At 40.6% G+C, this 25,185-nt stretch overlaps 1 protein-coding gene across 1 annotated transcript in view; it reads left to right on the plus strand.

Moving 5' to 3' along the window:
- Positions 1–25,185, plus strand: part of KCNN2 (potassium calcium-activated channel subfamily N member 2) — a 287,144-nt gene that overhangs the window by 38,389 nt on the left and 223,570 nt on the right. Inside the window, exon 3 of the mRNA XM_082243717.1 lies at positions 8,318–8,736. Within this exon, the coding sequence (XP_082099843.1) occupies positions 8,318–8,736 (419 nt within the window). The remainder of the gene's footprint in view (positions 1–8,317; positions 8,737–25,185) is intronic.

The raw sequence follows: 25,185 nt of genomic DNA on the forward strand, positions 1-25,185 counted from the left end.
TAAATATAATCTCGGCTGTTTCTTATCCCAAGTGGGTAATTAGTTTGGTCACTTACCAAATGAAGTGGGTACTGAATGCCATACGGCACCAGAACCGATCAAGCTTTGTAAGCCCCCTGGGCTCAGTGGATCTCCTCGAGATGTTATCCCATGGGCTGGCAACGGCCCCTCAGGCTCCCGTAATATGTGATCCAATTTAATATGGGGGAGAAAGAATGCTCCAGATAGTGTAGTATTTCTAGATTATGGTAATTTATTTACCCTTTTAGAGGGTTTTCAGCATTAAAATGACTTGCATACATTAACATTGGTGGTCAGTGGTGCGGGCTGCACGTCCTCTCGGAACTGGCTTCCGGCTTGCGCTCCAACCAACGTAACGTACCCACGCTATGCGTTCCAAGCTGACGCGTTTCGTCACTTCCGGTGACGTCTTCATCAACAGTCAGTATAAGTTAAAGGGAAGGTGTAGTGTGTTTCCATATGGGATTTTGTTTTATTTTGCATAGAGCTTACATTTTTTAAATAGTTTCCATTTAATATAAATATATATAAATTATGTTTATAGGTAGTTCATGTGTACCACCTGCAGCCTGAAGGTGACAAGTAGATGGCTAGTTTTCTAGGTTTTTAGAAAGCTGATTCCTACTATGCTGTAATTTCGTAATTGGATGTGTTTTAAAAAGATCTGAATAGCAGGATATCAGAATACACGTACGACCGAATGACTCAGAGGTTGAACACATTCCCCTCCTTCTCTGCTAACAGAGAAGGTACCTTATGGATTTTTAATTTCATCAATCTCTGCAAACACTGAACTATGAAAATATGAATGCCTTGTGCTGTTTAGTTGTGGTATTAACCACTTGACGACTCCCCACCGTAGATTTACTGCGGCAGGCGGCCGCTCCTGGGCAAACCGATGTAGTACTACCTCGCTCGCTCAGAAGACTGTAGGGGGCGAGCACGCGCCGCCGGAAGTGCGCTCCCACCCCCGCACATCAGCTGGGGAGCCAGTGCGTGTGACAGGGGGCTCCGATGGCTGCTGACCACTCGTGATCCCCCCGCTGACAGAGGAGGATGTAAACACAGCCGTCTGTCCTTCTCCCTGAAGTGATCCTGCTATATAGGATCACTTGTCTCAGTGATGATCTCACAAGCCACGCCCCTTCACAGTTAGAATCACTCCCTTAGGCTTACTTTTAACTCCTTGATCACTAATGGTATTAACCCCTTCCCTGCCAATGGCATTTTTACAGTAACAGTGCATATTTTTAGCACTGATTACTGTAGTAATGTCACTGGTCCCCCCCTAAGTGTCAAAAATGTCAGTTAGGGGTCCGATATGTCTGCCGCAATGTCACAGTCCCGCACAAAAAATCCCAGATCGCCGCCATTACTAGTAAAAAAAACAAAAAACAATTAAAAGGACATACAGTTTTCCCGTAGTTAGTAGACACGATAACTTTTGCGCAAACCAATCAAAATACGCTTATTGCGATTTTTCTTACCAAAAATATGTAGCAGAGAACAAATTGACCTAAAATGTTAAAAAATTTTGATTTTTAATTTTTTTTGGGAATGTTATATAGCAGAATGTGAAAAATATTGTTTTTTTTTTTTTTTTCAAAATAGTTTTTTTGTTTATAGCGCAAAAAATAAAAATTGCATAGGTGATCAAATACCACCAAAAGAAAGCTCTATTTGTGGGAAAAAAAGGACGTCAATTTTTTTTGGGTACAGCGGTGCACGACCGCGCAATTGCCCGTAAAATTAACGCAGTGCCAAATCGTAAAATAGGGCCTGGTAAATAAGCAGCAAAATCCTCCGGGGCTAAAGTGGTTAAGGAACCACAGTATTAAAAAGCATACGTTTTAATACTTGAAATATGAAAAACATGTAATTGGCAGAAACCCATAATGGTTTTCCTGTAAAAATAAGGAAACTTCTGTTTCTATGACTACACGTAGATATTTATTGAGATACTTATACATAAAACCATTTTCAACATATTTTTTTCAAAAAAAAAAAAGGAATAGACTGCAAGAAAGATTTGCAAAGCACAGTAAATCACATAAAGATGAATTCTGATTTGTTGTTATGGATTGCTCTTTTTTCTTTCTTTACTCAACACTCTTATACAGTATCTCACAATAGTGAGTACACCCCTCACATTTTTGTAAATATTTTATTATATCTTTTCGTGTGACAACACTGAAGAAATGACACTTTGCTACAATGTAAAGTAGTGAGTGTACAGCTTGTATATGGGCTCTTTCACACGGCCATTCAGTTTTTTTTTTCCGCTCTGGTGCTTTTTTTTTTTACACGGAGCGGATGACACTTGTGTCATCCGCTCCGTATGTCCGCATATCATCCCATCCGTTTGCGGATGATATACGGACATAATGTATGTCTATGGGCATTGCGGATGTCAGCGGATGACACCGCTGACATCCGATTTTGCTTCCTTTCCATTTTTTTAACTGAACCAAAATAGGGTTCTGTTCCGTTCCCAAAAACGGAACAGAACTGAAAGGACGAAAATCGGATGTCAGCGGATGGTCATCCGCTGACATCCGCAATCCCATAGACATTCATTATGTCCGTAAATCACCCGCAAACAGATGGGGTGATTTACGGACATACGGAACGTCCGTGTGAAAGAGCCCTAACAGTGTAAATTTGCTGTCCCCTCAAAATAACTTAACACACAACGATTAATGTCTAAACTGCTTGCAACAAAAGTGAGTACCCCCCTAAGTTAAAAATGTCCAAATTGGGCCCAAAGTGTCAAATATTTTGTGTGTCCAGCTTATTTTCCAGCACTTCCTCAACCCTCTTGGGCATGGAGTTCACCAGAGCTTCACAGATTGCCACTGGAGCCCTCTTCCACTCCTGCATGATGACATCATGGAGCTGGTGGATGTTAGAGACCTTGAGCTCCTCCATCTACCCTTTAAGGATGCCCCACAGATGCTCAATAGGGTTTAGGTCTGCAGACATGCTTGACCAGTCCAGCACCTTTACCCTCAGCTTCTTTAGAAAGGCAGTGGTTGTCTTGGAGGTGTGTTTGGGGTCGTTATCATGTTGGAATACTGCCCTGCGGCCCAGTCTCTGAAGGGAGGGATCATGCTTTGCTGCAGTATGTCACAGTACATGTTAGCATTCATGGTTCCCTCAAAGAACTCTAGCTCCCCAGTGCCGGCAGCACTCATTAAACCCCAGACCATGACACTCCCACCACCATGTTTGATTCTAGGCAAGACACACTTGTCTTTGTACTCCTCACCTGGTTGCCGCTACACATGCTTGACACCATCTGAACAAAATAAGTTTATCTTGGTCACATCAGACCACATGGTTCCAGTAATCCATGTCTTTAGTCTGCTTGTCTTCAGCAAACTGTTTTCGGGCTTTCTTGTGCATCATCTTTAGAAGAAACTACCTTCTTGGATGACAGCCATGCAGACCAATTTGATGCAGTGTGCGGCATATGGTCTGAGCATTGACAGGCTGACCCCCCACCCCTTCAACCTCTGCAGCAATGCTGGCAGCACTCATACGTCTATTTCCCAAAGACAACCTTTGGATATGACGCTGAGCACGTGCACTCAACTTCTTTGGTCAACCATGACTAGGCCTGTTCTGAATTAAACCTGTCCTGTTAAACCCCTGTATAATCTTGGCCACCGTGCTGGAGCTCAGTTTTAGGGTCTTGGCAATCTTTTTCTAGCCTAGGCCATCATTATGTAGAGCAACAATTCTTTTTTCAGATCCTCAAATTTAACACACCTGCTCCCCTTTCACGCTTGAGACCTTGTAACACTAACGAGTCACATGACACCAGGAAGGGAAAATGGCTAATTGGGCCCAATTTGGACTTTTTCACTTAGGGGTGTACTCACTCTTTTGTTGCCAGCGATTTAAACATTATTGGCTGTGTGTTGAGTTATTTTGAGGGGACAGCAAATTTACACTGTTATTATACAAGCTGTACACTCACTACTTTACATTATATCAAAGTGTCATTTCTTCAGTGTTGTCACATGAAAAGATATAAAAAAATGTTTTACAAAAATGTGAGGGGTGTACTAACTTTTGTGAGATACTGTATGTCTTCTCAACCTTGCATCAATTAAATTAAAATGATATTAAATCCAAAACTAAAAAAATAATACATGCAGCTTACCAATCCTTATATATGGCGGCTGCATTCATTTTCTTTTCTTTTTAGGCCCTTTCCCCTCTGTTTTCACCTAGTGATCTGACCAGTAACACCTCCTGTATAAGAGTGCTTTTGGGATTCTTGCAACAGAGCTTTTTCCTGATATTAACAAATCATGTTCTTCCATGTGTCTCTACGTGGAGGTGGCAATCTTGGTAGAGCTTTGTTTCCTTACGTTAGAGCTGATGACTTTTGAACTGATGAGTGGTGAGTTTATATTCCAGAAGCAGCAGGTGAGGTGCAGGGAGCTCAGACATACAGAATGTATGAATCCAATGCAGGGGAACTTTTCATTGCAGCTCCTTCAGCTTTTGCAGAAAACCCTCAAGAGAACAGAGAGAAGCACAATAGTGTAATAAATATGACCAATATACGAGGGGCGTTCAAGGCAAATGTGGACTTTTCATTTTACAGGTATAAAAAGTGATGCTAGCATGGCAGTACTACATGCAGTAGTAAGTGGCAAGTGTGTCCTATTACTGATATGTTGCGCACAAGAGATAAATCTTTCTGTGGGAAGGGTGAACACAATCATTCATGAAGATTAGCATTTTCACAAAGTTACCCCATGCTGGGTACCAACAGAAGAGTTGAAGGCTGCACTGTGTTGAAGGAGTGTTTTGACAGGAAAGGCCAGGATTTTCTGGATCGCATCAATACATGTGATGAAACCTGGGCACGTAATTTCACTCCAGAATCAAAACGAGCATCAAAGCAGTGGAAGCATGCGGACTCACCACCACCAAAAAAATTCCAAACAATTGTGCCTGCAGGTAAAGTGATGGCAAGTGATTTCTGGGACAAATGTGGCGTTATTCATGTGGATTTTCTACCCCGTGGTGCCACTATTAACAGTGAATATTAATGTCATGCTATGAGTGATGTGCATACGCACCTGAGGAAAAAACGGCCTGGTTTGATCACTGAGGGCATCCAGTTTCTCCCTGACAACGCACAAGATCATACTGCTCACTGAACTACGTGCATAACAACTTGGCTGGGAGGTATTGCCAAATCCCCCCCCCCCCCCATCTCCCCGGACCTCGCTCTGAGTGATTTCTACCTTTTAAGCCCCTTAAAAGAGTTCCTTGGAGGTCAGCATTTTAGTACTAAAAGTGAAGCAGGCTGTCCTAGGATGGTTTAGGCATACTGACAAATCTTTCTATGCCAAAGCTTTCCAATCATTACCTAAACGTTGGGATAAGTGTATAAATGTAGCAGGGGAGTATGCCAAAAATAAATGGAGTTTCCACTCCTTGAAATTGGTTCTTTTATTAAATAAACTCAAAAGTCCTGGTTTGACTAGAACGCCCCTCATAGTAAGATGGTGCTAGCGGTGACCACATTGGATGGTGCTGTCCAAAATCACAGTAAAAGGATGAAAAATCACCAGCACTATATTGAAGATCCTCACATTTTTGTTAGTAAAGTGTCATAAATGTCAAATTTAGGCTGTATTTGACTTGCATGACATTTCACTAATACAGCTGTGAGAAGCAGTGTAGTGACATCACCAAATCAACTTCACCCTATATCTTGTGAGACTAGCTGTCACAGCCAGCAGTGGCTTTGATGATGTTACACTGCAGATATGCTATAAAGCTATGATGTTCAAGGCACTGGAAGTGTTCTAGTATTTTTGAAGAGGAATACCAGGCAAAAGGTATATTTTTTTCAAAGTACTGCTTTAACACAGATAACCTTTTCAAATTGTCATGATAAAATAGCAAATTTCCACTGTTCAGGCCCGCTTTAAGGCATCATGCACACTGGGTATTTGTCCGGCTCCTTATGCCCCATTTCCACTGAGTGGTACGGTTCGGTACAGTTCAGTACGGTTCGGTACAGTACACCTTGATCAGGCTTGCATTTCCAATGCCAACAGTACCTAAGCTCAACAGTACCTCAACAGTATTGCTCCACCCTGTTGGTATGGTACTAATGTGCTTGGTACCCCAATGAAAGGGTACCAAAAAAGTGGTACGGTACAGTTCGGAATTTGGGTACCATTTACAACTTTTGACAATGGAAACAGCAAAAATTGCCGAACCGAACCGTACCGTACCACTCAGTGGAAACGATGCCTGTTTTATTGTCTGGAGAAAAGCAGATAAAAAACACATTTGTAAATGCATTTAGGTGCATATAGGCTTGTCAAGCATTTGGGCATTCATTCATTCCACTGGTCAGAAAATTAAGACATACAGTATATTAGGCACGTTTAGATGATTTTCCAGGCATTTAGACGAGTCAAGCATTTTTCTGCCAAGACATTCCTCTTCTGAACACCCAGGTGATTTTTATTTCAGCCTCTAAACGCTTCTCTTCTAATATGCCTGTAAATGCATATGTGTGCATAACCACATAGGCTATAATAAAGGGAGGTTTGGAGGCTAGAAAAAAAAAGACAAATGCACAGAAAAACATAATTTTTTATGCTCAGTGTGCATGAGGCCTAACTGTTGTAAAGAGAGAGACCAAATGATTTAACTAAACCACTAAGAGCTACTTGTAGTGACTATTAATAAACCTCTATTTTTAATATAATACGGTAATTATATTGAGCAATCTTATAAAAATGAGAAAGGCATATAAAAAAATTACTACTGCAGTATTAAGTAAAACATGTTCTCACTGAAAATATCATGTCCTTCCCCTTTAAGAGAAAACTGGAGGTACATGTTACATGTAGTTGCACTGTGTGGTTACAAAAGAATGTGTCAGAAATTTCACTACCATTTCCTATGCCGTTCGGTCAGGCAGATCTAAAATCTCTGTGTGCAGTGATAAACACTTCCAGATCTGTTCTAAAGTGCTCATTATTATGCCCTAGGGAAGCCCTGCATAGTGCAATCCTCACCCCTCCTGTGACAGACCATCCATGGTATAGTTTTAATCAAGCCAATTTTTGTTAAAGAAATAATCACTTGGTTAAAGGAAAAACTTCTTTGTTTGTATACTGGAGACCCCTAGTTATATTTTGAGGTGATTTGCTATTTATGAATGTTAGACACATACCTAGAAGTATAAGAGTATTTTCGTAACCATGACAGCAAAAAATGTTGCCTCACTATTTGTGTAGCTTAAAGTATACGTGAACCCTTAACTTATAAAACAACCCATTCCTTTTAAAATATAAATAAAAGGCAAAACCCACTTTTTTTTACATTTTTTTAGTTATCACAAAATCCTGCATAAGGACCTTGGAGAAGTAGGGGTGGAGAAAGAGCAGTACACTGATCTTCCCAGTGAATGGCTTTGCAGTGGGACATGTCAGCACAGGCCATAGGAGGACAGGCAGGCCGTGCTCCCAACACAGCCAGAAAACTGACCATGCTGAGATGGGTGTGCTCTCATGCCTAGCGGGGTAAATTGTTAATAGGACAGCAGGGGAACTGGCAGGATTACCAGGTAATTCACACAAAGAAAGCAATGCAAAGAGAAGAGGAGACTTTTTTTTAACACAAGTGCAAGTTACAACAGACACATATTAGGAATATGAAATGTTGGGATAACATATTCTTTAAATCTTTATAAGCAAATTATGCCGTGTAAAGCAAAAAACACTTCACATAATGACTGGAAAATCAACCCTTGCTATATATAATAAAATTGATGGATTTTTGAATTATACTTCTATTTCTTGCTGAAACCAGGAGCTATAATTATACTTTTACCTTCACCTCTACATTAATCAGTGTTTGAATATTCTGCTATACCTAATTACACTTTTAAAGCAGTCCAAAAGTCTAAATCTGCTGATTTGGTAAAACTCTCTAGGATCCGGTCTGTTACAAATTTCAGCCTCTGTGCTCATTTCGCAGTGTGACAAAACAACATGTTTATACCAAGTTCTACAGTCACATGCCCTTTGCTGGCTTTGAGTTTGGAATGTTTTGAGAATTGATCACAAGGTGGATGAAACCAAACTTTAGGCTTTGCATAAAACAATCCAGTGGGTGGTCATATTCAGTAGAGTGCACCTAAGCCTGAAATAATATTTTAGGGTTGATTTATATGAAATTGTATAATGTTAGTGGGCTTAGATACGCAAATAAGAGAAGCTGCTGATTAAATGTCTTCTTGTTGCAGTTATTCATGGTGGATAATGGAGCCGATGACTGGAGAATAGCCATGACCTATGAGCGCATTTTCTTCATCTGCGTGGAAATACTGGTGTGCGCAATTCACCCCATACCAGGAAATTACACTTTTACATGGACAGCACGACTTGCCTTCTCTTATACCCCATCCACAGCTACAGCAGATGTGGATATTATTTTGTCTATACCAATGTTCTTAAGACTATATCTCATTGCCAGAGTTATGCTTTTACACAGTAAACTTTTTACTGATGCCTCTTCACGAAGCATTGGAGCACTAAACAAAATAAACTTTAACACACGTTTTGTAATGAAGACTTTAATGACAATATGCCCCGGAACAGTACTGTTGGTTTTTAGTATTTCATTATGGATAATTGCTGCATGGACTGTCCGAGCCTGTGAAAGGTAAGATTTTTAGTTTATTTTGCATTTTTTTTTTTTAATTTCTTCTTAATTCACTGTTTGCTTTTTAAAAATGTATGCGTTCTAGAGATTATGATGACCTTACTAAGTTTAATTTTGGAGTAGATCTTTTATAATGGTTGAATGTCTGGATTTACAAGAATAAGGTCTTCTGCATAGACAAAATTAAGCTTTTGAAAGCAGAACCGTAATGATGATCATAGATAGGACAGTAAATCTTGGTTATTTAATTACTGCCTAGATTTAGTTCCTCACAGGTGAGATCCTTTTTGATATTGCATTGCTCATGACAACTAAATAGACATGGCAATTATACATTGGAATAAGCTTTTGCTGTCATGGTTACCAAGGCGGATAGTCAAAACAAATCATTAGGTGTTATATATTCATATGGTAGACATAAAGAAAATTCTATAGAACAAACATCATTATCTAGGGTTGATTTAAGTAAAAGCATATTCTTTATTTCAAGGAACACTGTAACAAAAGAAATGTCAGTACACACTCAGTGAAGTCTTGGTAAAGCCAGAACTCCTGTATTCCGGCTGTTGACTGTTCTGGCGCAGTAGGCTAGAATTTTGAAGTCAGGTGATTAGCAACCAAGTGTCTAATATTTCAGATGGAGAGTTCAGAATGGCACCATGTTCATCTCAGCACATCATTTCATCTGATCCTTTTCAGTGCCTGTAATTTTGAGTTTCAGCTTTGATATACAACTGGCTGAATAAAAGACTCATATTGACAATAAAGGTTAAAATAAATCAAGCCTGGCCCGAAAATGTGGAAGCGGTGACTGCAAGTACTTGTATAGAAAGTGCTAATGTTAGTATAATAAGTGATCTCAACTTTTCTCCAAGCCAAGATTAAGCTCTGCTGCTTTGAGACTACTGAGACTTTTACCTGTCAAGGAGCTATCCAATTATACAGTTGAATTGCTAAAAAAGGTGGTGCCTACCTTCTGGAGGGAATGGTCCTAACTGTGATCTGGAAGCTGAGGCCATGTGTACAGCCTGCACTTAGGATCCAGGGGGCTTTATTTTATAGGTCAGGTCAGGTTTTCTTCTAGTAAGGCTTAAGTTTGTAATCATCAACTTAAAAAAAACACAGGCTAAAAGGAAAAAAAAAAGTCTGTTTTGTCATATTAATCTTCTGCTATATTCAGCTTCAAATAATACACCATAAATTATTAGTAAATCTATAAACTTTTGAATAAATCAAGCAATGTAAATAGTTGTGTTTTTTTTTTTTTCCTGCTGGTGCCAGTAGAGGAAGGCTCCTTTCACACGGCCGCTCCGCTGCTTTCCGTGTGTCCGCAAATCATCCTATTTTTTTGCGGATGATTTGCGGACATTAATGTAAGTGAATGGCACTGCGGATGTCAGCGGAATACCATCCGCTGACATCCGATTTTCCTCCTTTCAGTTCTGTTCCGTTTTTACGAATGGAACAGAACCCCATTTTTCCATCCGTGTAAAAAACGGAAAGGAAGGAAAATCGGATGTCAGCGGTGTCATCCGCTGACATCCGCAATGCCATATACTTACATTATGTCCGCATATCATCCGCAAACGGATGGGATGATATGCGGGCATACGGAGCGGATGACAGAAATGTCATCCGCTCCGTGGAAAAAAAAAAAAAAAAGTCACGCAGCGGACTAAAGCAGCGGAGCGGCCGTCTGAAAGGAGCCTTAAGATAATGAAATGCAAAACATCGGCTAAACATGATAAAGTCTGCTGTAGCAGAAGCATTTGTTCACTTCGCAGGGAATATATGAACAGGAAACAGTTTTTGTTACCTTTCTGTAGTTTATACACAAAATCAGGGTTCATTACTTTCTTCTCATAGCCATACAGAGAATATTCTGCGCCACTTTGACTGACCAATGCAATGATCAGTTAGAGATTTGGCCATGTCAGACTTTTCTAAGGAATTGACAATGAGTACTTTAGCACTTCAGAAGAGCTCATCATTGCACAGAGTGTAATCTCAGCCTGTAGTAATTCATCTGCATGATGAATATAATCCTTTTCTTTTCTTGCTGCCCATTGTTCTGGGAGACACATCTACCACCCTGCATCATCTTCTCTTTTCGATATTATCACATCAACGTAACTTTTAGGATACTTAAGCAGTTTAACTAGCTTTGATCTTAGCAGTTTAACTAGCTTTGATCTCAGTGATGTCACAAGCATAATTTTCTCCTAAGCTACCCACTAAACTTTTATTTTTAGAGTATTGTGATACAATCAGGGCTTTGAGAAGAGATAACATTTGACCATAAAAGTATGGAATTTAACATAATGGTGAGCTTAAAGTAGTTGTTACCCTAGAAAAACAATAACAAAAAAAAAAAACAAACAAAAAACGTGCTCTTGTTCGTTTAATGCACAAGATATAGCATAGTGCTTTTGCCATGTAAATTTTTCCTTTCTATTTTATACAATGCCTAGTTGATCCTGCCTGTTCCTGTCTTTCCCTCTGTAAACTGACCATGTTTATCATGGCTATTGATCTCTGAAAATGTGGTCAGTTTACATGCCTCCATCATCTAGCTATCTCCCCAGCATCCCTGCATCTCCACTCTACTTAGATGGTGATCAGGACTCCATCAAAGTAGACTTGAGGTATACCTCCTAAAAATAAATTTGAGGTTTGCGTCTTTTGGAGGATCAGTTCCTTCTCTTCATAATAGTAAAGGTGACAACACGTCACATGGTTTCTCCAATGGTAGGCCACAGGGTTGTAATGTTCTGTGCACCCTGTCAAGGCGAATTTCGGTAATGATGGTCTTTCCTGGACTGTGTTTAAGATTCCAGGTCAGGATTTCTGGGAGCTTGAGGTAGACCTCCTATGTAAAAATTGTTACAGTGAGATGTTTTCTTGATCCTCAAGTTTGGACATGAGGGATCTAAGATGGGTGCTGTGTTTATTAGGTTTTTTGTTGTAACTGCTGAATCGCCTGAGTCTGTAAGGCTTGGATTTCACTGCCAAATAGGAACATGACATTGAACAAGGTACCTGCTCAGGATATGGATCAAATAAGGCTCAGTTGAGCAGAAGCTTGTTTTGCCATTTATGCATTCACAAAACTTTAACCTGCACTTTATACAGATAAATCTCTGCACAACCTTAGTCTATGTAAATAAATGAAATGAAAAATATAGACAAAAAAATCCTAGTTACTGCTTCCACTGATATGTGTTTCCCACATGTAACAGAAATGTACACCACTTCTATAAATGTACACCTTCTCTATAAAAATATATATACTGTATACTATATGTACTGTTTACTGTGCCAAATACATATTCATCTATTATTCAAATTACCATCACTGTGCTTTTTATAATATATATATATATATACAGGCGGTCCCCGGGTTACAAACAAGATAGGGACTGTAGGTTTGTTCTTAAGTCGAATTTGTTTGTAAGTCGGAACATGTATGTTTTTTAAGCTTAGCTCCAGCCAAAAAAATCATTTTCAAGTATTATGGATAGCATGGGGAAGGGTTAACACCCCTGTGCCATTTGTTTTGCTGTCTGTACCCCTGTTCAGAAGATTTCACCTCACTTTCTGTCCCAATGACAATTGGATTTTGAAAATTTTGGGTTGTTGTGGAGACAAGGATTAGTGATAAAGCTTCAGTGGAGACATATTTTTCCCATGATAACTCTTACAGGAGTGAATTTCCCTTTCTACAGGTAGATTTCTACTCACTTCCTGTTGTCTCCCTCCGTTTGTAAGTAGGAGTCGTTTGTAAGTCGGATGTTTGTAACTAGGGGACCGCCTGTATATATATATATATATATATATATATATATATATATATATATATATATGTAATGGATGTAATTGATGGTTTAGTAAAATGCCTATTTCAACAGTATTATATACAAGCTTATAAACCATTTATACCTATTTATGGTATTTTATGCTATAGTGCTATTATGCTAATATGCTATTATGCTATTTACTTATATGAAATACTTTCCTTGCTCAAACATAATTGCCAGATCACTTTTCTCCTATAAATATATATATATATAGTATATATACACACACAAACTTTGCCACACAAATTAATTAAATAAAATCTTTTGCATGCCAGCCATATTCTAACCCATATTAAAGTATTATGTGCACCCCAAAATAATAGCAGTTCCCAATTAAATCTGTGTAGCATGATAATTGATGTCTCCACTATATGCTTGTCACTGTCCTTGTGTATTGTTGCCCACGTGAGTTCCCCCACCATTCGCTCTGTGCTCTCATCTGAACAACCTGACCTATAAAGACAATAGGTCACAATGCGCTTTCCCCTTTAGGGGGTCTTAATTATCTCCTTGGGATGTCTCCAAGTTCACCAACACACCACTTTCAGATCTTAATGTTAGGCTCAGAGTTTTTACACAATATACATACAACAGTTATGGGCTGATCTTAAAATGGTTCTTTAGTCATTACTTTAAAAATGAAAAGTCAGCAGCTAAAAACACTGTAGCTGCTGACTTTTAAAAAACAGACACTCACCTGTTCAAGGATCCAGCACTTTCCTCATCCATTTCTTCACTGGTCTTTGGGTCCCTGGTGCTGGCATGTTATCTGTCGGCAGCCAGCTATGACTCCTTTCGCTTCAGAGCTGGCTTCCCACTGCACTGCGCTTTGTGAATGGTCCTGCAGCCTTCTGGGACCTGTGACATGTCCCAGAAAGTTCCAGGGTGGGGAGAACTGCCCCTTGATTCGCCTAGGCAATCAAAAAGGAAGTGGGAATAAGCACCTGTCAAAACTAGGTAATCGCTCCCCCTTCCCAAATAACATTTTCCAAATATGGCAGAGGAGGGGGGAGGAAAAGAAGAACTGCTTTAATCTTTACAACTCTGCCCTCTTGCTCCTCCTGTAGTCTGATTTTAGTGTGACTATCCTGCACCTTTCTGCACCATACTGGTCTTGAGTGCCTGCAGATGGGAATATAGCTGTTTGCTATGATGGTGAGCAGTTCTGATGTTCATTGTGCCGTGTATAGGAACAAGAGTGCTCAGTGTTATTGATTCTCCACTATCACGGTCTGGTCACACCCCCTTAGTTTATGTATTTAGGAGCTTGACTCTATTTTAGTTTTGATTTGGGTATAACATTCAAATTGACACAGGTTCACTTTAAATATTTTAAAACAGTCTTGAAAAAGAACTGTGTTTATCTCTGATGGGCTTTTTGGACTGAGCATTACTTTATCCAGGGTTACACAGCAGGAGTCAGCATATTTCACTTTTTTTTTTTAACTTATGAGTGTTACTTGCTAACTTATATTACTGTATAAATAATTCAGCTTTGCCAATGCCAAGGATGCATTAAGTGGTTATTTTAGGCTGTTTTACCTGACAGTATTTTTTTTTTAAATATAGGCACAAGCAAAATGAGATTTTATGCAATACAAGACAAAAAAATCTGGTGTTTCCCCTTTGTGAAAAAGGCTCCATGCACACAAAAAAAAAAAAAATCTGGTAATAGCTTTTTGTAGTAGCATTTTAGTAGCGTTTTAGTGTGTAGGAGCGTTTAAGAGCGTTTAGGAGCGTTAGCGTTTTATTAGCGGTTTTGCAATTCCTTTATAAAAAGAAAAACAAAACACCATTAGTAGTGTTTAGGAGTGTTTCTGCTGCAAAAACGGTCCAAGAAACTCTACAAAAACAATTTTTTTCTGCTCCTAGATGCTGAAGCTCAAAAATTACTAATAGCCTAAAGTATTGTGCATGCACACAATGATAACACTATTTTGCTTCTAGGAGCAGAAAAAAAAAACGCCAATAACAGCTTCTAGGAGCTGTGCATGGAGCCTTAGGGTCCTCTTATATGGGTGGTGCGCCCGACGGACTCCGTTTTGCTCAGCGGGAATTGATCCGCCGATCCCCGCTGAGCAGGCAGATGACAGCTCCGTCTCTGCTTACTTTGCAGAGATGGAGCTGTCAGAGCCCTGCTCTCCACTATGGGAGATCTGATGAGAACGGACCGCCTGTCTGTTTTCATCCGATCTGATCCTCCAGACGGATGGAAAATAGGGTTTCCATCCATCCAAATTTCACAGACAGGATTGGATCGGATAGTAGCAGGTGTCAGCAGAGATGTCTGCAAGGAGCATCCGATCAGGTCCGCCTGAAACACTGACAGGCAGACCGGATTGGAAAGCCCTTGTAAAAGGGGCCTTGCAGTAAGAAATATATTTATAATAATAATTATTATTGTTATTATGTGTATACACAAATGCAGATATTTATAACACAAGTTTCCACAGAGGCAGGTTTAAATTTAGGCCCTGTTTACACCTGAGCGTTTTTCAGCTCGTAAAACTCTCATCTCTGAAGTCTCAAAACACCCAACAAGCAAAACTCCTTCATTTCAATGGCCCCTGTTCACATATGAGCGTTTTGTCACCTGAAGCAAAATGCCTAAAGCTCAAAAAAGTCCATGAGATTCTTTTATGGCAGATTACAGGTGTTTTTGTTAGATGTCGATGCTTGCCTCCAAACACCTGCAAAAAATGCCTGAAAAACGCCCCAAAAAAAGCCTCAAAACAATGCCCTCAGGTGTGAATGGAGCCTTATAGTGTTTATGCTTTAATACTCAGTTTCAGTTCTCTCATGTTGGTAAATATATTGAGTGGAAAGGGGCCCACCTGGGGAAGACATAGATCATGGGTGTCCAACCTTTTGGCTTCTCTGGGCCACATTAAGTGTAGAGAAATTTTCTCGGGCCACATATAAAATATATACTATAGTTAATGTATTTAAGTAATAAAACGCCGTCGTACCCCCCCCCCCCCGCACTAATTTAACACAACTAGAGGATGATCAAATGAAATGGAATCAGTATACGGAGGTTAACTTCTTCTGAGAGATATTAAAGGAACACTCTAACCACCATGACCATTTCAGTAATTTGAGTCAGAAACAAGGCACATGCTGGGATACATGTATGAAGAAGGACATGACATATTATGAAAAAACACAACTAGTTATTAAAAAACATATTGCAACAATTTACACACGCTAATGCACATACCTTTTCTACTTATTTTGCAGAATGCTGGCAGGTACTGCTGGTCATTCCGGTACTGCTGGAGGAAGCAGCGGCTGCAGTAGAGAGCAGAGCCGCTGCTTCCTGTATGGCTCCTGTCACAGGCGGAGTGCATTTCATATCACTCCGCCTGTGACAGAATCAGAACTATACAGGAAGCAGCGGCTCTGTCACTGACTGCAGACATCCTAAGTCTCCCGTGGCAGCTGGGAGATGGCACGGCACTTGCAGCCTAGTACGTGCCCATCCTATGCAGCCTAAACAGTGCCCATCCAATGCAGCCTCACTAGTGTGTGCCCATCCAATGCAGCTTCACCAGTGCATGCCCATCCAATGCGGCCTGATCAGTGTCCATCCAATGTAGCCTCACCAGTGCATGCTCATCCAATGCAGCCTCACCAGTGAGTGCCCATCCAATGCAGTCTGCAATGAAGAGAAAGGAGAGCTGCTGGATTACACAGAGCTGCTGGATTACACAGAGCTGCTGGATTACACAAAGCTGCTGGTTTACACAGAGTGTGGATCAGTCCTGCCTCCTGGACTGGCTCCAATGATCGAGGTCACCAATGTGCTGTCTATCATAGGAGCCAGTCCAGGAGGCGGGGCTTCGTATGACAGCGGCCGCCGGGTAAGCAGGAGATATCCACTCTGTTTGTGAACCGGCAGCGCTCGCCCCCCCCCTCCGAGGCAGCCTCTACCTACAGTTAATTGGAAGTCGCTGTGGCCGTGCCCCTGACTCGACTTCCTTCCTCCCCAACAAAAAAAAATAAGAAATAATTGTCAGGGGGCAGTGGGCCGCATTGCCTGCGGTTCTGGGCCGCATGCGGCCCTCGGGCCACAGGTTGGACATGCCTGACATAGATAGAAATGTGTGGTGCAGCATCAAAGCCTGCAATAACACTATGGCACCATAGCACACAGTGGGTATTCAGAGTATGTATTCTATATCCTTTGTTGATGTTTTGTGTAAGTTTTTGCAAGTGATATTAACTATTCACATTGGTCATGACCAGGTTTATGATGCTTGAACCAGAATTTACAACTCTAATATATGCCATAATGAATTTATGTCTAAGACTTTCAAGGGCCTATAAGAGCGTTGATGAGCTGATGATCCTCAGTTAGCCATAATTGACTAAACTTTAAGGCCCCATTCTCTCCTAGAATAGGATGCACGTTTTTTGCACATTTTTATGTTTGACATGCATAGGGCAGCCCATTGACATCAACGGGATGCCCTATGCCCAACAAACCCGGGAATAGTAGCTCATGGAGCATTTTGCTACTTTCTGGTTTGCACATTTTTTTATCTTGCATTATTGCTGCGCATTTTGGCTCGTGATAAAATGCATGTTTGCTTGCTACGTTTGGGGTGCTATTATCAATTAATGGCACTGCAAAAGCAGTGTGAGTTTTTTCACATATGTGAACAGCGCATTTACCAGACCGCCCGCCATGTTTTTACATTGCTACTTTGACGTTAAAAACCCGCTGCCATAACCCCAGTATTTTTCTACACGGCCGGCGGTCCTCTTTCATATAAAAGTGATCCTAGCAGCGGATTTGTCGCTGGGGGGCGGAAGAGGTGCCCACCCCTGCCGCTTCCTTACCGGAGGCGTCGGTAGTCCTTCTGTGTCCCAAGCAGAAAGTCGAGTGAGGGCAAGATGTTTGGGAAAAAATGGCCCCCACTTGACTCTATGGCCTTGTAGGACTGGAGCAACTTCATACGTCACTTCGGCCCAACGGCCTTAAATAGGTTTTCTTGCTGAAAAAAAAATTACATTTATTTCTTTTTTTTTGCTTTTAAGTGTAGATGTGAGATCTGAGGTCTATTTGACCCCAGATCTTACATTAAAGAGGACTTGTCCTGCTTATTTCTATTACAAGGGATGTTTTTTTTAAGGGACAGTGTAAAAATAAAAAATAAAAGGTAAAATAAATAAGAAAAAATAAAAAAATTTAAAGCACCCCGTCCCTCCGAGCTCCCGCGCAAAAGCGAACGCATACGCAAGTCGCGCCCACATATGTGAACGGTGTTTAAACCACACATGTGAGGTATCACCGCGATCGCTGGAGCGAGAGTAATAATTCTAGTTCTAGACCTTCTCTGTAACTTCAAACTGGTAACCTGTAGAAATTCTTAAAGCTTACCAATGTTTGTCGCCATTCCACGAGGGTGCGCAATTTTGAAGCATAACATGTTAGGCATCAATTTACTCGGCGTAACATTCTCTTTCACAATTATAGAATTGTGTTTGTAAGACCAATGCGAAAATACGGTGTGACATAAAGTATTGCAACAATCTCCATTTTATTCTCTAGGGTCTCTGCTAAAATAAAGTATATAATGTTTGGGGGTTCTAAGTAATTTTCTAGAAAAAATACTGATTTTAACTTGTGAACACCAGGTGTCAGAAATAGGCCTGGTCCTTAACCTTCCTAGCGCTATTCCCGAGCATGACTCGGGGGTTAGATTTTAGAGCCAAAAGCGGTAACCCCGAGCCACACTCGGGGTAGCGCTAGGAAGATCGCTGGATCCTGGTAGAGGTTTTACTTACCTTTTCTCCGGGATCCAGCGAAGAATGCGGGCTGTATGCGGCGGCGGAGCTTACTCCCGATCGTCTGTGGATCCCGGCTTCCGTCTCCGGCGACGTGACGTCCGCCAGGGGGGGGGAACCGGCGGCAAATTCAAATGTAAAACACACCAAACACACTGATACCATTCAAAATAAAAAAAAATTCACATTACATTGCCCCCCCATAGTGCCCTTTCCTGCAGTTTTACTGTACTTTTTATGTAAATATATATATATATATATATATATATATATATATATATATATATATACGTAATTCTTGTGAATGAGCAGCCCAAACCAACTGTATACATTATATATATATATATATATATATATATATATATATATATATATATATATATATATATATAATATGTATATATAATATATATAATAAATGTATACAGTTGGTTTGGGCTGCTCATTCACAAGAATTACATGCAAAATAATGGTACCGCTTTCAGCACCTAAAATCCAAAAGAATCATACCGCCAGGGAGGTTAAGTGGTTCTAAGGTTTTTTTTTTTTTTTTTACCTTAATGCATGCAGAATTTACCTATATGTAGCTTAACTAGTTCAGCTCTAGAGCAAATTTTTCATTAGCTGACTTTATTAAATGCAAATTTTCTAGAAAGAACTTAATAATTTGAATTTTAGTGCAAACACACACAATATAATACCCTTTTTTTTATTTTTTCTAAAATATAAAATATAAGGTTGTGTTTAGTAAATAGATACCAAACATGCCAAGTCCTAAAATTGCTTGCACTAGTGATATCGCAAATATAAAATATCCTATGGTACCCCAAAATCTCCATAGGTGACACTTTAAAAGCCTTTACAACTCATCATTTTAGAGTTACCCAGGAGTTCTTATGCTAGAATTATTGTTCTCCCTTTGACTTTCACTGCGATTTGTCACATGGTTCAACCATGGTTTCAATACGTGTGTGCTCACCCTGGGCGTGCATTTGCGTTTGCGCACGTGTGCGGGGCAGCGGAGATTACGCCAATTATTATAAAAATAAATCTTATTCTAATTTTGTTTTACTTATTTTCACTCAACACCTATTCCTGCCCGCTGCTTTTACGGATTGATGGCTCTGCCAATGTTGCTGAAATCCACCCACAGTAAACTGTAGTACTTAGGAAGTGGAGCATGTGAGACACAAATTAGGTAGGACCTGATTAAGTTAGGGAAGGTAATTCCAAAGCCATTGATTAAATGAAACCTCTAAGTGTAAAATAGTTTGAAAACTTTTTCCACTTATTGAACACAAATTTAAAGTGCAACTCCAGCTATTTTTTTTCCAGATTTTTGACAGAATTTATTGCTATCTACCATTGGGGAAATGTCTCCTCTGTGAGGCAATATAAGTAAAAGGATTTGTCAACCACTATCAAACAACTGTCAAAATTCAGATCGCCTGTCAATTTCTGTTCCAGTGACAACTGAAACAGAAAGTGTAGGGGGGGGGGATTTTCCCACCAAAGACACAGATAGCAATAAAAGCCAGGCAGAGGTCCTGACTTTTCCACTATATAAAAAAAAAAGCTTTGGCTCTAATTCAATTTTAATTGCCTTGTTAATTTTGAAAGCAGACTCCAAAATACATGTAAATACTGGAATCTTACACACTCTAGTGCCATCTGCTCAATTTTACTTAATAAAATTTGAGGAAAATCATAGCCTGCCAGCCACTGATATACTGTACATTAATTCAAATATCCATCACAAATAGCGAAACTCAAGAAAACAATTAAAAAAATGTCATTACTTTTTCACATTATTAAAGCTGGATACAGAAAGACAGGCTATGGACACCAGCGACAACAGCAAAGATACATCTGAAAGAAGATGCAAACTACTGTGGCAATCAAGATGTGATAATTTTATTTTACCTTATGTTATTTTAAGAACCAAAGCTCCTGGTGACTCATTAAAGTAAGACACCTGCCAGGAACATCACCCTCCAGCAGCACTACCAGAATGACAGTTTCAGCTTGAATCTCAGTGGGAACCTTAGGCATTCCCTTCCAAGACCTAGCAAAAGGAAATGGCAGCTTGTTACACTCAACTGGGGGCAACACAGAAAATTGTATGAAATTAGAGAGGCCTCTTATCCCAAGCCATCAGGAAAGTTCATCCACAGCTAATTGCTCCAAGTCTTCCTATGCTGGATGCTGCACTCCAGGAAATATCCAAGTAACATCTTTACACCTCACACTGGGGTTTTGACTGGAAGAAGAAAAGCTGACAAGGGCACACATTTTATTGTCTGTATAGGTGGTATAATTGTAATATTGCTGTAGAATTAACTAGTGATCGACCAATATAGTTTTTTTCTAATGCCAATACCGATAACGATGTTTTAGTCATCGGATATTGGTATCAGCCGATATCTGCCAATATTTTCACACATGTAAAAAAAATGTTACTCCTTGTGGAGGGATCTGGGGGTCTGAAAGACCCTAAACCCCTCCTCAGCACCGAAAAGCATTCAAAACACAAAGTTTGGCTGTTTTGAATGCCATCACTTCCGGAGACCCGGGTCTTCTCTTTGGCGGTGGCGGTGGAGGTAGGATGCCTGGCTCTCTTTGTGGGAGGAGAGACCTGGGGCAAGCCGCATCGGTTGTCATTACAACTCAGCTGACCATCGGCTATGGACACCGGTACTGGGGTGATGCCTCTAGCATCAGGTATCACCCCGATACAAGCACTTTCCCTAAATATCGGCAGTATCGGCAAATCAAAAGGCCGATTCCGATATATCTGGGAAAGTGCATATTGGCCCCTGATATATCGGTGTTGCCGATAATCGGTCGATCTCTAGAATTAACATTCAAATTGCTTATTAGGGCTGTAGTGTATTACTGCCAATGTGCCCAAAAAGGTCAATAAAACTAGCCACCTTTTGTTTTGTGGCCTCATTTAATGCTCTTCTCTAAGCTTTTAGCAGCACAGCCCCAGATTCAGTAAATCGAATAAGCTATATCTAAACCCAAGAACAAAAATGTAATATACCAGTCTTACCAGTCTTTAGAGGTGGTGGCTGCATTTGTTTTGTTATTTCCTCAAATTACAGAAAATATCTGATTCTACCAGAAAAAAGAAGTGATTTTGTATAGCACTATTGAGAAGCAGGTGGACACATTTTAAAGGAATATGACTCTTCAGCTACCCATTATAAATGCCTCAGACTCACTCACTCGACACTGTGTCATAGTAGGCACATTCTTCTAAGCTTGAAGTCCTTGTCCTCAAGTTGGTTAGAATGATGACCGCCAGTCATTTTGATTCAATTTTTGAAGGGTTTATTTCACATGTGCATGAAGAGTATGGAAGGAAAAGGGTGGTAAGGGGGAACAGGATACCTGCATGTTTCCTCTCAAAACACAGTCTCTGGTTTTCCTGCTTGTCTTTCTACCTTTCTGGGTCCGATCCTTATTGGGCTTTATTGACTGGACACTGAATCTTTAGGTTGGCTACCTGACTTCTGAAGTTCTATTAATCACACAACCTTTCTGTTTTATTACTCAGAATTTATGAATTTCTACAAGACAGATACTCAAAAGATGAATAAATGATGAATGCTTATCATATCATGGATGGGTTTAGTTCACTCCAGGTGTGGAGTCACTCTCTGCTGTAGTTTAATCACTGCTACCTATACCTCCATGTTACAGGAAGGTGGAGCCAGTAGCTAGGGTTCATCAGAGCTTGTCATAAGGAAGGCCCATGGAGACTTGAGAACTTTCCTTGTTCCCACCTACAGGTAGTGCAAAAACCATACACTGGACAGCATTCACATTACTTAGTAACTTGCAAACCACTGGAGTAACCTCTGCTGCAATGTAAAGTGTAAGCTAGTCATTCTGTAAGCTGGACAGCTGAACATCTGATCACTCCCTTACCGTATTCCAAAGATTTATATGAACCAAAATAAACCACCTGGGAGACCCATCACAGCTGAAATGGAAAACCACGCTTTCCCCAGCCATTGGTGTTAGAGTTGCTTTCATTTGACATATACACTATATTACCAAAAGTATTGGGACGCTTGCCTTTACATGCACATAAACTTTAATGGCAACCCAGTCTTAGTCAGTAGGGTTCAATATTGAGTTAGCCCACCCTTTGCAGCTATAACAGCTTCAATTCTTCTGGGAAGACTGTCCACAAGGTTTAGGAGTGTGTCTATGAGAATGTTTGGCTATTCCACCAGAAGCACATTTGTGAGGTCAGGCACTGATGTTGGAGAGAAGGCCTGGTTCACAATCTGTGCTCTATTTCATCCCAAAGGTGTTCTTTTAGGTTGACTCTGTGCATGCCAGTCAAGTTTTTCCACCCCCAAACTTGCTCATTTATGTATTTATGGACCTTGCTTTGTGCACTAATCCAAATTATTTGGTGGAGGGGGGATTATGGTGCAGGGTTGTTCCTCAGGGGTTGGGCTTGCCCCCTTAGTTCCAGTGAAGGGAACTCTTAAAGCATCAGCATACTGAGACGTTTTGAAAATTTCATGCTTCCAACTTTGTGGGAAAAGTTTGGGGTTAGCCCTTCCTGTTCCAACATGACTGCACACCAGTGCACAAAGCATTGCCCCCCCCCCCCCCAATGCAAAGCTGTGCCTTCAGAACCCAGCTTTTTAAGTGGGTGAAGTGGAGGGGGCAGGTGATATGAATGGGGAAGTCCTGGGGGGGGGGTGAGGGTTGCCAGTGCTAGGGAGGCAGGTGGTGTGAAGGGGGCAGTGCTGGGTGGGGGGCAGGTAATGTAAAGGGGGCAGTGCTGTGGAGGGCAGGTGATGTGAAGGTGGGCAGTGCTTTGGGAGGTGATGTGAAGAGGGTCAAGCATACTACTGTGGAGGGGATATTTGGTGTGAGGGGGGGTGGGTGATGTGAAGGGGGCAGTGCTGTGTGTGTGTGTGTGTGTGTGTGTGGAGGGGGGGGGGGTTGATGTGAAGGGAGCAGAGGACAGTACTCTGATGGGGGGGGTGATGATTTGAAAGAGGGGTGATGATACTGCTGTGAATAAATGGGGTTTGTTATGTAAAATGGATTCAGTACACTACTGTGAAGAGGGTGGGGGTGATGTGAAGGGGGCCTGAGAACACTACTCTTAAGGGAAAACTGTGAAAATAAGTGGGGGACTGTGATGTCAGGGGGCCTGAGAACACTGATGTAAGAACAGGATTTTGATATAAGGGGGGCTGTGGTGTAAAGGAGTCTTCGCACAAACGATTCAGACCTCTGCTGGAAGAAAATTTTACTGGTAAAATGTATTTTAATACTCCTGCTTTAGGGGATACTGCCTTTGGAAAATTTAAAAAAAGAATACCAAACATTCAAATTCAGGGAGAAATCTAACAGCTAAAATACTCATCTGAAAATTAGTCAAATGAATAATTGGTATACTTGGGCTATATTCAGAGTATATAACTCCTTAAGCTTCCACAACAATATCTGCGCTCACAGCCTGCAGCATTCAAATAGCTCAAAAACAATTTTGAGGGGAGCAACCATTAGTTGTCAACCTACCCAAAACAACTTTCATACTAGTGCAAAAAAAAAATTCTATTGAAACATAGCACCATCCTAATTAAAGCGGAGTTCCACCCAAAAGTGGAACTTCCGCTCTTTTGTTTCCTTCACCCCTCCGGTGCCACATTTGGCACCTTTGAGGGGAGAGGGGGGACCCTACTTCCCTACTTCCCTACTTCTGGGATATGGCGCCGCGGCGCTGTCCCTCGGAAGCTCGGCCCCCTCCTCCGCTGCCAAGCCAGAAGGAATGCGCAGCGGAGGGGTAGGAGTCCGACATCGCTGGACTCCAGCACAGGTAAGTGTCCTAATATTAAAAGTCAGCAGCTACAGTATGTGTAACTGCTGACTTTTAATTTTTGTAGGGGGAGGCGTAACTTTGCTTTAAAGAACATGAAAAACGTGGATATATATCTGTAAATGTTTAATATTACATAGTTACATAGTTAGTCTGGTTGAAAAAAGACACAAGACCATCTGGCTCAACCAATTAAAAAAAAAAACAGTAATGAAAACCCAACCATACAATCCCATATACACAATACTATACCCACAGTTGATCCAGAGGAAGGCAAAAAAACCCCAGCAAAGCATGATCCAATTTGCTACAGCAGGGGAAAAAAATTCCTTCCTGATCCCCCGAGAGGCAATCTGACATTCCCTGGATCAACTTTAAGTATAAATATTAGTACCCACTTTTATTAAGTCAACCCAGGAATGAATTCAGGCCTTTTTTTTAAAGCAGATATTAAGATAAGGGGGAATCCCGCACAATGGGAAGATATAGATGGAGACGCTGCCTACCCAGAATACTTCTCACCTAGTTGGGAAGTCAAAGATATATATGCAATGTGTATGGGTGGAGGCGCTACTCTGGATGTGGGGTCTAACTATTAGCCTTGTAGGTATTTGATGTACACATATACAAAATCCTTATGTAAATATGTAAAAATATTTAAAATATTTAAAAATGTAAATAAATAACAATATAAATATAAAGGTGTTGGTGGCCAACCAGTGAAAATCCTGGATATCACATATACAACAGTATAAATTAATACACCAATATAAGTGACATTAGTGTAGTGAATTGAATCTATATAGGTTTATAAAGGTGACTCAGTGCAGTGAATCAATAAAAATAGGATTTATATAAATATTATAAACGATATTATGTAAAGTGCACTAGTGCCATTGCAATACAATAAACCAATAGTCCTTCTTCTCAGTCTCAATAAGG

Source organism: Pelophylax lessonae (genome assembly GCF_965119305.1).
Source record: "Pelophylax lessonae genome assembly, chromosome: 1".
Classification (NCBI taxonomy): Eukaryota; Metazoa; Chordata; class Amphibia; order Anura; family Ranidae; genus Pelophylax; species Pelophylax lessonae.